At 37.9% G+C, this 14,642-nt stretch overlaps 1 protein-coding gene across 1 annotated transcript in view; it reads right to left on the bottom strand.

Annotated features, from left to right (window-relative positions):
- The window catches only part of ZRANB3 (zinc finger RANBP2-type containing 3), a 103,640-nt gene that overhangs the window by 32,357 nt on the left and 56,641 nt on the right, over positions 1-14,642 (bottom strand). The window contains exons 8-9 of the mRNA XM_045559956.1: positions 12,999-13,178; positions 8,586-8,738 (exon numbers count right to left, since the gene is read on the bottom strand). Of these exons, the coding sequence (XP_045415912.1) occupies positions 8,586-8,738; positions 12,999-13,178 (333 nt within the window). The remainder of the gene's footprint in view (positions 1-8,585; positions 8,739-12,998; positions 13,179-14,642) is intronic.

Genomic DNA, 14,642 nt, shown 5'->3' with positions numbered 1-14,642 from the left:
AAAATGCCACTCTGGTTAAAAAAAACCAAAGTGGTAAAAAAGAAAATGTTATTACTTATTTTTAACAATGACATCAAAAATAGCACATGTAAATGCCTCTTCCAATAAGAACAATTAGAATTTATAGCACAATATTATATAATATAATGTACAGATCACCAGAATGTAACCCAGAGGGTTATACTAATCAACTGATATCTATTAATAGTGTGTGCCTACGTGCCATAATTTCTCTTTTAAGCTCTAGGCCTTACCTCTACATGCCTCTTGGACATCAGCTGAGATTCAGAGGCATTGCAAACTCACGATGTCCCAAGTGAACTCTTCACCTCTGTTCTAAAGCCAGCGCCTCTCCCACCCTCAAAATCTCTTGGCTCTTCACTGTTAATCCAAATTAACTATAAAGTCCTCTGCTTGGAACCTTCAGTTTTAGACTAAACTGGATCTCTTGCCATTGCTTTAATTTGTCCTCTCCTTACCAACCTGCATGCCTGTCGCTGTGGTATTTTCCTTAAATGCCTGCTTCTATCCCTTCTATTCTTTGTGCACATGCTATTAGACAGTATTTCACCCAGGCCTCATTTTGTTGATCCTACCTCTGAAATGTCTGGAATTTTCTTCCTCTCTATTATCACTATAGCTATTAGGAGTTCAGGGTGGGCGTAGTGCCCCAAATCCTCCCTGGATATCCCTGACAAAGGAGACTTATACATACTAATAGGCTCATGAATAAAAAGGAACTGCCTTTATTAGTACACCTGTAAGTGCCTGATAGCACTACAGTAAAATTTTGGTAAAAGGTATGTTAAAGAACCTAGCTAGAATAGGCCAAAATGGAACTTCCTACTTTTAACCCCAAATCTAGCAGCAGAGGAGGCACTAGGGCCTGCCAAGGGAGGCTCTCTCTGCTCAAGGTGGAGGCCGCAAGCACAGGAGAGGCATGCCTCCAGGGGGAACAGTAACCCCACCCACCTTGAACTGGCCCAACCAAGTTCTCAGTCTCTGAAAAATCAGGAGAAAGCTCAGGGAAGGAGTGGAGAGATAGAGATCCCCTGAAACTGGATGGGAAGGTAGGCAGAAATACAGTCATGAATTGCTTAATGATGGAGATATGTTCTAAGAAATGCATCATGCATTGTTAAGCGATTTTGCTGTCCTGTGAACATGATAGAATGTACTTATACAAACCTAAATTGTATAGCCTACTACACACCTAGGCTATATGGTATAGTCTATTGCTCCTAGGCTACAAACCTGGACAGCATGTTACTGTGCTGAATACTGTAGGCAACTGTAACACAGTGGTTAAGTATTTGTATATTTAAACATATCTAAACCCAGAAAAGGTAATGCATTGAGCTATGATGTTATGACAAATACAGTGTTACTAAGCAATAGGAGTTTTTCAGCTCCATTATAATCTTACAGGACTACAGTGGTATGTGTGGTCTGTAGTGGACTGAAATGTCACTATGCAGTGTATGACTGTAATTTGTTCCCCAAATACCACTGCGTCTAAGAACTTTTGTCTCATCTCCGTCCCATTATTTTCCCACATTATTGCTAGGATTACCTTTTGAAAACCGAAATTGATCGATCAAGTTATTCATCTGCTTAAAATTTTCCAATGACACTACACACTTCCAGAATAAAGTCACACTTCCAGGCATGGCATGTGTGAGCTCCTCTCCATCTGGTTAGTGCCAAAGTTTTAGGCTTCCTCTCCTTCAATTAATTCACTTCTTGTGTGCCCTAAGCTCACACATTTGTATAGACTTCCCATTCCCAGAACAACTGATATCTGTTAATAGCACTGTGTTTTAGGGATGCTTTTGATGTTCCCTCTGCCTAAAATAGGACCAGCTGCCCTTGAGCTCATCCTTCAAAATCCAGCTCAGAAATTTCCTAAGGGAAATTTTTCTAAATGCCCCAGGTAGTTATTTATTCTGTCCTGTACTCCCAGAGCCTGGTTTATATATCTCTGCTTAAGATTCATCAGCCCCAAGAAACCAGCCCTTTAGCATATTCAGATACAAGAGATTCTGGATAAGAGAGATTTGGACTTCATGAATGCCATAGCTCCTGTGGTCAACTTTCTTTTTGCTGTTACCATTCATTCTACTAGACAATATGTAGGAAAAAAGGCTATTTTTTATATGTATAAGACAATTTTTTATTTGTACTTCTTAGCCCACAGAAAAACAAGCATTTCCTACAATGTTGGCATTTAATGAAAAATGCAGTCTGTTTTTGAATTTTAAGGGCATATTTTTAAATTTCATAGTTATACTGAAGAGCTCTCCTTCCTAACTACACGCAGTTTTTTGCAACAGATCAGCACATCCTATATATTTTTAATGCAAATGTGGGTGTTTGAAATGTAAATTTGCTTTGGGTAAAGGATGGACTAGAAGTCCTTAAGGACAGCAGACCAGAGGACTTAAAGATGGTTGTGAAGGAGAAAGACGCCAGCACAGAAGCAGGGTAGAAAGGTAAGTAAGGAGGGGGATGAAACTGCCCTTTATAAAATTAATAAAGGGCCGCATGGTGGGAACTGTGGTAGGGGCCTGAACTCTGCAAAGGTATGGGAAAAAATAACCAACCACTGTTCCCTAGCTTGCTTTCCTATAATTGCTTACAACTCAGGAGTCACAGAACTCATAAGATTTGTAGCTTTCTTAATCGCTTCTATAAATAACATCACTATTATAAATCCTAAGACTGGTCTTTGAGATATTTTCCAGACTCTGTATTCGAGTGGACCAACAGATGCCAACCAGACCAGTGGCCATACTTAGGAAGTGACTCAAAAGGTCCTGTGACCCTCTACCTGGAAATTGACTCAGCAAAAGAAGACAATTTCTGCTTTCCAACCCTATGAGTTCATCCCCAGCTAATCAGCAGACCCAATTCCCTAGCTCTCCCCCTTTCTGCCAAACTATATTTAAAAACCCTGGCCCAAAAATACTCAAGAAGATGAATTTGAGAAATTTCTCCTGTCTCCTCGCTTGGTGTCCTGCGATATTAACCTCTTTCTCTGCTGCAACCTGTGCTGTCTAGTGAATTGGCTTCCTTGTGTGCAGTGGGCAATACAACCCAGTTGGGGCAGTAACAGAGAGGCTAAGGAGGGGAAGGAGCACTGGAAGATACTGAACTTAAGAGAACATAAAATGAAAACAACTGGTAAGGGAAAGCAGAGACTGTGGTTTGGGCAGAAGCAAGAGCTGCCAAGAAATGACCAGGAGTAGTGGTTCTGGCTGAATTTGAGAATTTCCTAGAGATTCATTTCAAAATGGAAAGATAACTACTGTTTGAAGTAATAAAATGGAAGCAGCTCTGGCTTACTGAGATTAGAAGAGAAGCCAAGCAGAAAGCAGACATGTTCTAACCAGAAGCTGGACTCACTATCCACACTAAATTAGAGTCCTTTCCTTTGCTCACCTATGAATCATTTATGCACCAAGTTTCTCTTAGGATACTTTACATTTATATATAATGGATGAAAGGGACCTTAGAAGCCATCTAGTAATATAGGGAGTCAAATGGCTAGATAAGTGATGTTGCTGAATATCCAGTAGTGGAGAAAAGAGAAAAAGAGGATGAGAAAAGGCCCGAAAGAGGTTAAGGGAAGGGCCCAAATTCCCACAGCTAGAGCTGAAGGAAGGGATACCCCTTACATGACCGTCACAAAATGAAAACCCAGAGAGAGAGAGAGAGCCTCCCTAACTGAATACTCCACTCAGTCTACTTTATTCAGAAACAGCCTTTCATCTCTCAGAAATAACAATATACACTAATATTATTTATATCTTTCTCTACTTCCATTTGGAGACTACCTACATTATCACTCAATGGAACCCATTCTAGGGAAATCAAAACACTTCAGGACCAAAAGAGTTACTTAGAAGTCATGCACATTCAGATGTAGAAGAAATAGTGGAAACTGGACTGACCACATCTGGGGCAGTGACCCTGGTAACGGACTCCAAGGCAGGACACTTCAGGGGGCAGCCAACTGTGCTGTGCAAAAGTACCTTTCCTTGTGGTGGTGGAATTTTTTCTCTTCATCTGAGCTGGTCTTCAGTTTGAGTTTTATTTGGGTGACTAAATACTATAATTTCTTTTAAAATGTACATATATTTACAATGGATAAAGAATAGTGTGAATTTGTGTAAATTAGTTTTGTGCAGGGTATTATTCAAATACTTAACAGGTATAACAGGGGCATTAGCCAACATTGGGCTAAGGCAGAGTCCACAAGGTGCAGGCTCATGGGGAGGACCAGGGGTCCTGGTGGAGGCGGGGGAGGGAGTGTGAGGGCATTACAGAATGGCTATTTGCCAACCACAACTAAAATATTTCCATATTTTAACAACTAGTATACTTATACTGGTGTATACTAGTAGAGTATTAGGCCTGATTCCATGTATTTTTTCTTTAATCCCAATAGTTAGTTGTGTGGCAGAAAGAGCATTCTGATTAAGACAGGCAGGAAAGAAAAGATAATGCAATTCTAAAGGGCAATGAGCACCAGGGGAGAAAGAAGGCAGGAGATACTAAAACTAAAATAAAAATTTTGTCTAGGACAATTTTTTCTCATTCTCCTACTCTTCCTCTTCTTAACCACAGCTCTCCCAGGACCCATACTCATACTACTATTTGGCCCTAGGTCAATTCACAAAAAACCAATTTGCCAAAAGCCCATATACTAAGGGACTTATTTGCTCAGTAAAAAATATGCTAAAAGTCAATTCACCTGAAATCCAATTCACTGAAGATCAATTTGTCAAACTTACCAAATTCATTAGTTTTCTAAAAATCACTTATAGGGTTCACAGCATTTTGAATATGATAGATGGGCGGAGTTAAGAAGCCTATGGGGAACTAGGGATCTGGGTTGCTGGGTCCTTCTGACTCTCCTGCCCTTAGTTTATCCCTCTTGCCCTTCAGGCACGCTTTCTGCTTGTGGGTCTCCTCCTCTTTGAGCCTCTTGGTCTCCCCTCCTCTGGGGTTGACAGGCTGGGCTGAGTCATGTGCTGACTAACACACACAAGCTGTTCTTCCCCCAGTGGAACGCCCCTCTTTGCTCCAGCTCCCTCCATCTGCAGCAGCAGGGAGCTGGGACAGAGGTGAAATGAACACTCCGTAAAATGCTGACACTACAGAAATATCTACAAGCTGTTAAAAACCATCCAATTAGAACTGCTACAAACTTTTTAGTTAAACAACTTTTTGATGACAAATGGCCAGTTTGGTTAATTTGGCAAAGTTTAATTGACAAAATTGGAGGCATCCTAAAAAGGCTAAGTCTTGGGAAAAAAATTTTTAAAGGCTTTTAAAAAGGATCAGAAAGAAATCAGTATAAATAGAAAAATTCCCATAGGAAATGCTGAAATTCTGGCAATATTCAGAAGAAAATGTTTTGATCAGTAGACTAAATTTCCTTAGGACCTTTCACCAAACTGAATATTTCTTAAAATACATGAGGCCAGATGGTATAAAGACAGAGTGGTGAGACGGTGTGCCCACCTGAAGTCAATCAAAGCATATTTCACTTGCTGGCCAAGCAACAAACAAACAAACATACACATATCAACAAAGCAAAACAAATCAAAATAAACAAAGGATCCCTGCAATTCTAAGATTACAATTTCTATCAAACTGTGTGTATATACAGACATGCATTGGCCAACCTGCAAGGTAACACTAAACTATGAAAGACACACACCTAACTCAAGAACGTAAAATTTGGTACAGGTGATATTTTTTTAACGTTGTACACAAATATATATTTTTCTTCAGACAAACATTTAAAAACAGTAAACAGGCCGGGTGCGGTGGCTCACGCCTGTAATCCTAGCACTCTGGGAGGCCGAGGTGGATGGATCGCTCGAGGTCAGGAGTTCGAGACCAGCCTGAGAAAGAGTGAGACCCCTGTCTCTACTAAAAATAGAAAGAAATTATATGGCCAACTAAAAAAATATATATATAAAAAAAAAATTAGCTGGGCATGGTGGCGCAAGCCTGTAGTCCCAGTTACTTGGGAGGCTGAGGCAGTAGGATCACTTAAGCCCAGGAGTTTGAGGTTGCTGTGAGCTAGGCTGAGGCCACGGCACTTACTCCAGCCCGGGCAGCAGAGCGAGACTCTGTCTCAAACAAAACAAAACAAAACAAAACAAAAACAGTAAGCATGTATATATATAGGAGAATGTATTTCAAATTTTCAATAGCTATCTTAGAAATGAACTCTTAAACATAGTTTGACAGTTGGAAAATTTTGGAGAAAGAATAGTCACAAACCACAGTTTTATTTGTATATTTTTTTAAATACCTAGGATTTCTATTAATTTTTTGGCGGACCAAAATACAATATAATAAACACTGTTAAAAGGAAATTAGTTTTTCAAATTTAAAAATAATCTTAGAAATAATCTATTTTTTAGCAATATTTGACAGAATGGCATACTAGGATTCTAGAAAAATATATACTAGCCTTTTAAATAAGAATTAAAAATTTAATCTGATTCCCCATATAATATATTTTTATGGAATTTTTACATTAAAAATTTAATTTTGTACTATGAGAAAAAGTGTAAAGACTTTAATTTTATTCCTATAATTTCTGATGAGTTTTTTGGAAAATTAAAAGTAAACTCTCTGTAACTCTCATTCCATATTGCCTCAACTCTCACATCATACCACCTCAAAAAAACTAGGAAACCACAGACAGTATGAATTATGAACTACTCTAATATTTTATTTCTTATTGAATTTATATATGGTCTCTAAATAGCATTTGTTACAGGTAGGACTAGGGGTTTAAAATACAGAACTGTACAGCGAATATAACAAACATTCATATACCCATCAATCAAAATTTACAAATACTAATATTGTAATATTTGCTTCTGAAACTTTTTTAAAATAAAAGAAATGAAACATTTTTGCTGGAGTTGCTATCACATTTTTACTCTTCTCTAGATCCATTTTCCTCCTCTCCCAGAGGTAACCAATTTTGTAAATTTGATATATATTCTTCCAATCCATTAATTTTTATATGTTTTATTAACATATATATTCATAAGTATAGAATATACTTGGAATATACTTGTGTGTATGTGTGTATATACATTATGCATTTTTAAGAAACCTTATGTTTTTAAGATCTGGTCATGTTGATACATATAAATCTAATTCATTCATGTTAACTTCTAAATAGTATTTTACTATGTGAAAATTTATGAGTCTATTCTACTATTCATGGTCATTTTGATTATTTCCAATTTTTTGCATTCTAAAAAATTACAATAAATATCCTGGTGCGTGTATCCTTATACATATGCATGAGAATATCTTCTGTATATTAAAAAGAGCCTAGAAACAATGATATCCCAGAGGAACAACAACAACAAAAAAATCCTAATTTCTAAATATCATTCCACAGTAAAAGGAATCAGGGCTTTTTAAAGAAATGGCCAGTTCCAGGTCTAGGGCAAGGAAAGTTTAAGGTGAACCTGGAATATATTTTTTGCCAGAAAGTAAGGAAGCACTTAGAGAACTGTGGGGATGTGTTTAAAAAATTTAAATAAAAAAAAAAAAAAGCCAGTTTAAAAGAGCTTTCGGGCGGCTGCTGAGGGGGAGGCTGAGGCAGTCGCGGACAAAAGAAAAAAAAAAAGAGCTTTCGCTAGCCAGATCTAAGCCTAAAAAAAGGTGAAAGATTCTAACACATTACACAATAATAACAATAATAAAAGAATCCCCAAGTTAATAGTGATTTTTTTAAAAAAGAGGGAAGTAAAGTTCTTCTTCCCAGAAAAATAAGACAGAAACAATGATTGAATTAGAAAAACCACTATTTCAAAATTGATTCAGGCAAAGGTCATCAATGAATCCTAAAACCACTGAGTAAAAGGTTTTGAGAACAGGACAGTCACATGATCTGGAATTATCACACCACAGATTACTTACTATTTTAATTGTAAAAGGGAAAAGGTATCTTTACAATTTGCCTTATTTTAGTGAGGCAGAACTTCTTTTCATGTTTATTGGCTATATATAGGTCTCTAATGCATACATTCTTTGCCTATTTTTCTGTTGGCTTGTTTGTGTTTTACTAATTGAGTTGTATAAATTCTTCATATACTTCGTATATTGTAATGCAAATATCTTTACTGAGTCTCAGACTTATTTATGAGAAATTTCATATAACAAAATTTTTTATTTTGATATAGTCAATTATCTTAATCTTTTTATTATTTGTGTATTTTAGGGCAAATTTAATACATCCTTCCTTACTCTTGGGATCATAAAGATAGCCTTCTACATTTTCTTATAAATGTTGGATTCTATTCAGCTTGTTTATCTAAGGAGCTGAACAGTGAGTACTGAAACTGTTAGAAAATACAAGCCATTGTAGAAGCCTCCTTTTATCAATGTCAATTTTTGGTCCTAAAAGGGCTTACAGCTTTATGTGAAGTCTCCTTTCAACAGCATAAACAATTGAGAGTTGCTATTTAAAACAATATGATAAAGTTATAGTTTCTGGATATTAGAAAAATAGAAAAGAGTAAGTCATATAATCTTACATGAGTGAACAAGACTTCCCTCCTTAGCTCTTCAGAACTGTCATTTGGAGTCCAAGCTTCAGCAAACTGCAGGAAATCCCATTTTTCCTTATCACCTTCCTCAGCCTGAATTTTTTCCTTCCTACCATTCAATGTGCTCCCTGTAACCTGAGCCTGTAAGGTGAAAAAGTACATGAATTTTACAACAGTTCACTTCACAGCTGACATTCACTAACTAGTAACTTGATTTTGCATTTAAATCACAAGGTATTCACTAAGAAAATCTTATTGTTCCAACATATCATGGGCTTTAGTAATATAATTGCCTTAGTCTGCTTACAACAGAATACCTGAAACTGGGTAATTTGTAAAGAAAAAGAATTTATTTCTTACAGTTATAGAGGCTGAGAAGTCAAGGTAAAGGGGCTGCATCTGGTGAGGGCCTTCTTGCTGGTGGGGACTCTGCAGAGTTCTGAGGTATCGCAGGGATCACAGGGTGAGGCAGCTGAGCATCCTAGCTGAGGTCTCTCTTCCTCTTCTTATAAAGCTACCAGTCCCATTCCCACGATAACCCATTAATCCATGAACGGACTAATCCATTCATGAAGGCAGAGCCCTTATGACCCAATCACCTCTTAGAGGCCCACCTCTCAAAACTGCCACATTGGGGATTAAGTTTCAAGATGAGTTTCAGAGGGGAAAAACATTCAAACTATAGCAATAATTATTCAAAATTATAACCAAATTACCAAGTCAATGATTCCTATGCTTAATGAAAAGCAGGTCTAATTAGAGAAGTTATACAATTTGCTTTTCTCATAAAAACTTGTATTTAACATTTATATGGTTTGAAACTTAACCTACAAGTGACTGGCAATTTTGAATATTTATACTCAGTGCTTAAAAACCATTGTAATTGACCAAATGTTTGTGTCCCCCCAAAATTCATTATGTTGAAATCCTAACTCCCAATGTGATGGTGTTAGGAGGTGGGACCTTTGGGAGGTGATTAGGTCATGAAGGTGGAGCCCTCATGAATGGGATTAGTGCCCTTATAAAAAGGGACCCCAGAGAGCTCTCTTGCCCTCTTTCTACCACATGAGGATACAACAAGGGGTCAGCAGTCAACAACCCAGAAAAGGGCCCTCATTAGAACCCAACCATGCTGGCATCTTAATTTTGGACTTCTATTTTACAGAAGCATGAGAAATAAATTTCTATTGTATAGTAGCCCACACTGACTAATAGAGAGAAACTGGTGCCAAGAAGTGGGGCTGCTGCTGTAACAAATACCTAAAGATGTGGAAGTATTTTGGAACTAAGAAAGAGTAGAGGCTGTGACAGGTATGAGGTGCATACTAGTAAAAGCCTAGCAGGTTGCTGTGAATAGAATTTTAAAGGCAATTCTTGTGAGAATTCAGAAAGAAAAGAGGAGAGCTATAGAGGAAGTTTATGTCTTCTTGGAGAATACCTACATAATCATGAACAGAATATTGGTAGAAATATGGACAGTAAGGCCATTTTGATGACGTCTGATGGAAATGAGAAACATGTTATTGGAAACTGGAAGAAAGGCAATCCTTGTTATAAAATAGCAAAGAATTTGGCTCAATTGTGTTTATGTTCTAGTGTTTTATGGAAGAAAAAAACTTGTGAACAATAAAATTGGATATTTAGCTAAGGAGTTTTCTAAGAAAAGTGTTGAAGAAGCAGCTTGGTTCCTCCTGACTACTTATAGTAAAATGAGAGAAGAGAGAAATGATTTAAGACAGAATTGTTAAGCAAAAAGTAACTTAGACCTTAAAGTTTTGGAAAACTCTCAGCCTATCTATATTGCAAAAAATGACAGTGTTTGGAAGAGAACACTAAGGGTGAGGCCAAGTTGTAACGGGGAGAATAGCCTGAAAAAGGGTAAAAATGTTTTCTGTCTAAAACCTCCCCCACTCCTTTTGGGAATTAAAACCTGTATCCCTGTCCCAGGCCAGTGGTGGGAGGGGCAGTGGAGTGTCCTTTGTTCTCTGTACAGCAGGAGATGACTCAAGGGAATTGTGGGGGGAATGGGGTGGGCGAGAGGTCACAAGATTGTCTTAGCTGAAGATGGGACAAATCAGAACTATCAACTATAGTTGAACAGCAATAGGCAGAAGGCAAAAACCTCCCCTTTAAAAGCTCTGTATTTGTGCTCAGAAGGAGGATATTGGTACTTTAAGACAGGAATCTGCCAACCTCCTCCTCTGCTGACAAATTAATAAACTTCTCTTTCCTCCTCAAACCACTTGTCCTGGTTCTTCTGACGTGGCCTTGGGGACAAGGACTGAACTTTCAGTAACAAAGTGACTATTTGATATGGAGATTAGTTTGGATGTGATCCACAGATTTAATCAGCCATCTCAACAAAAGCTGGGAGTAGAGATGGAACTATACTATACCAACAGAAACACTACTAGGTGGGACTAAAGGAAACAGAGGCGATGGGACAAAATGAAGAAAGACTGTGAGACTTCTTGTCTCATACAGGATTAGACCATAGAACTATTTAGCTGCAAACACATGCTATTCTTTTTTTTATTTTTTGACACAGAGTCTGGCTCTGTTGCCCTAGGTAGAGTGCAGTAGCATCATCATAGCTGACTGCAACCTCAAACTCCTATGCTCAAGCAATCCTCCTGCCTCAGCCTTGCAAGTGGCTCAGGCTATAGGCACGTGCCACCATGTCCAGTTAATTTTTCAATTTTTAGTAGAGACAGGGCCTTGCTTTTGCTCAAGCTGGTCTTGAACTCAAGTGATCCTCCCACCTCGGTGTCCCAGAGTGCTAGGATTACAGGCGTGAGCCACCATGCCTGGCCAATGCTATTCTTCAAGACAAGGGAAGAAGGACTTCAAGGGTGGTTCAGAGCTGCCACTCCTGCAACAGGCCCAGACTGCAGAAGCCTGGGGGGAAGGTCTGCTTCCACCTCAATTTCAAAGGGTATGCTGAATATGCAGTGGAGCTGTTGGGGTGGGGCTGCCCTGGGTAACCTGGGATTATGATCCCCACCACCATAGAGAGCTACACATGGGTGTGGCCATGAAAGAGAGCCAGTCCAGGTGGTATCTAACCAAGCTATGGGGGTGCCACTGGTACCCTCACAGGTCCAGAAGCCACCCCAGTGGATGTGGAAGGCAGGTCTACCATTCCAGTAGGCCTAGAGAGCAAAGTATGGAGTCAAAGAGGATTATTCTTGAGTCTTAATATCTTACATAGTTTGCCCTGCTAGGTTTTGGACCACACCCCCGCTTCTTTCCTATATCTCCCTTTTGGAATGGGAATGCCTATCCGATGCCTGTCCCACAGTTGTATTTTAGAGGCACATAACTTGTTTGGTTTTACAGGTCCAGAGCTGGAGGGGAATTTTGACTCAGGATGAGTCTCACCTATATCGGATTTAGACAGTATTTAGATGAGACTTTGGACATTAGAGTTAATATTTGAATGAGTTAAGACTTTGGGGGCTGTTGGGATGGAACGAATGTATCTTGCAAGTGAGAAGGACATAGATTTTGGGGGTTAGGAAGTAAAATGCAATGGACTGAATGTTTGTGTCTACGCGAAATTCATATTCTGAAATCCTAACTCCCAATGTGAAGGTATTAGGAGTTGGGACCTTTGAGAGGTGATTAGATCATGAAGGTGGAGCCCTCATGGAAGGGATTAGTGCCCGTATAAAAGGGACTCCAGAGAGCTCTTTTGGGTCTTTCCACGATGTGGTGATATAAGGAGAAGTGAGCAGCCTGCGATATGGAAGAGGGTCCTCACCAGAACCGACCATGCTGGCAACTCTAATCTCGGACTTTCAACCTCCAGAAGTGTGAGAAATAAATTTCTATTGTTTATAAGCCACCTAGTCTATGGTACTTGTTACAGCAGCCCAAACTAAGAAAAAAATCTTCTAATCCACAGTCAAGTCCTTTCTATAAACATTTCTCAAGGTTGGGGAGAAGAAGAGACAGCTGAGAGGACAGAGGAAGCTACATCATTCCTACATTTTCTTGGGTCTGGGTACAAGCTGTCTTCTGTCCATCATTACTTGGGAATTCAAGAATCCTTCTGGCAAGGGTTTATTTTTAGGTTACAAAAAGGATTTGGGGCTTGAAACATTATGTTTCTTTGCTAGCTGACTCTGTCCTTTTACCCTCTAAAGTAGTAGAAGTGCTACGAAGATAATACGAATACATGGAAATTCATGCCTCTATTATAGAGGACAATGGGTATGGTATTATTAATTGAAGCCTTTTCTGAACTTGGTCTCTATTATCATCATTATCTTGGTGTACTTAAGTACCTTTTGTCTGGGGAAAACACTAAACTCGGCCTCTTAACTCACATAGGCCCAGTTAAGGATTATGTGTATCAAAATGAATAAGTTACTAACTTGGTTTAAGTTCAAGCTTTACCTTGCGATTCAACATTCCCCACATAAGGCTGTCTAGAGTCCCATTTGCAATAAGGTAGTGAATATTCACAGAACTGCACTGTCCAATTCGGTGAGCACGGTCTTCTGCTTGCTTTATATGTCCAGGGTCCCAGTACAACTCAGCAAATACAACATGACTTGCGGCAGTAAATGTTAATCCCTAAGTGAAATAAAGTGAACAAATTGAGATGCAAATAAATTGAGAATGTATCATAGAGCCATATATAGTAGTCTTTCTGCATATGTTAAATGTTAAAGAGAACACTGAAGGGTTTAAAAACAAATTAGTTATCCATTTTAGGCAAGATTAAGAAGATTTAATTCATGAAAGGCAAATGAAGACAGCTTAATGCAAGACAGCCAGGTGAACTACAAAAAACCTATATAAAAGGTATTTCAGTATTTCAAAGTCAGTTTGATGGAACTATATAAACTAAATCACTTTATACTCTGATGAAGACTGGATTCACATTACCATTGGAAAATCTAATAAAATACATTATAAATGAGAATATAATTCCTAACACATGGTATCCATAGCAACTGGGCAGAGAGCATTGACATCCTCTTCATTTAATTCATATTGCCATGGAATAAAACAAGAAAATCATGTCTCTGGTCATAGTCTTTTCTTCCTGTAAAATTTCTCATGTTGTATCCTAAAGACCCTGAAGTTTATTGTCTTATGTCTCAATATGTATATAATACAATTGCATTTTTCTGTTCAATTGTCTTTTCATGAGTTTGAAATAGTATGACATAAAAATATTAACTAAATCTTATTTTATAACCAATATATGAAATAATATAAATATCCTCAAATGAAAAATGGGTCAAAAATGCACGAGGCTGAATGAAATGTGAACATGCTTATGTTATGGCCATATAATAGTAAATGATGTTAGGTAGTCAACAGAACTATTATCTTTTGGGAACATCTTCTAATTCGTGCTGTTGTTCACATGCACTGGAACTTCTGTGAGTGACTTTTGTGACTGATATGCTATTATTTTGATACATTGTTTTAACTTAAAATATTTACATATCTCATAAGAAAGTCATATTAGCATTAATTAAATGGTGGCACTAATTCTGAAGCTGAAAAATTCACTGAAAGTCAGTCACTTTGGAAAAGAAGTTAGAAGTAATAAAAACATGGACAGAGCCAAACAACTATGATGCTAAACCATGCAGTTATTGGGAACAAAATATCATAAAATATTAGAGATAATGCTGAAAAAATAAGCAGTATTTAAATAGGGACATCTTTAAGCTTATAAAAAGCATCATATGACTACACAAGCATAAAGCGAAAACATGCTGGCAAGATCAACATTACTCTAAGAAGTTGCTAAACTATAATGTAAGATTCACAGCAAGAGTAAAGACCTTTCTATTTTCTGTTATTCCTATGAAGATATTAATATTCAAATATATGAGTCTTGAATTATATAAGGTCTTCAGGAATACAGCCTTGAATAAAATGTGAGTGCCCTGTACATTCTTTATTTCAAAAAGTTATTTTTTTTTTATTTTTGAATTTCAAAAAGTCCTAGACTCTCCTGTGTCTGGCTTTCTCCTACTTATCACCTCCTGCTTCTATGAGTACTCCATTACTAATTTT

This window comes from Lemur catta, chromosome 8, assembly GCF_020740605.2.
Source record: "Lemur catta isolate mLemCat1 chromosome 8, mLemCat1.pri, whole genome shotgun sequence".
Taxonomy (NCBI): domain Eukaryota; kingdom Metazoa; phylum Chordata; class Mammalia; order Primates; family Lemuridae; genus Lemur; species Lemur catta.
This window is presented reverse-complemented; position numbering and strand designations above follow the sequence as displayed.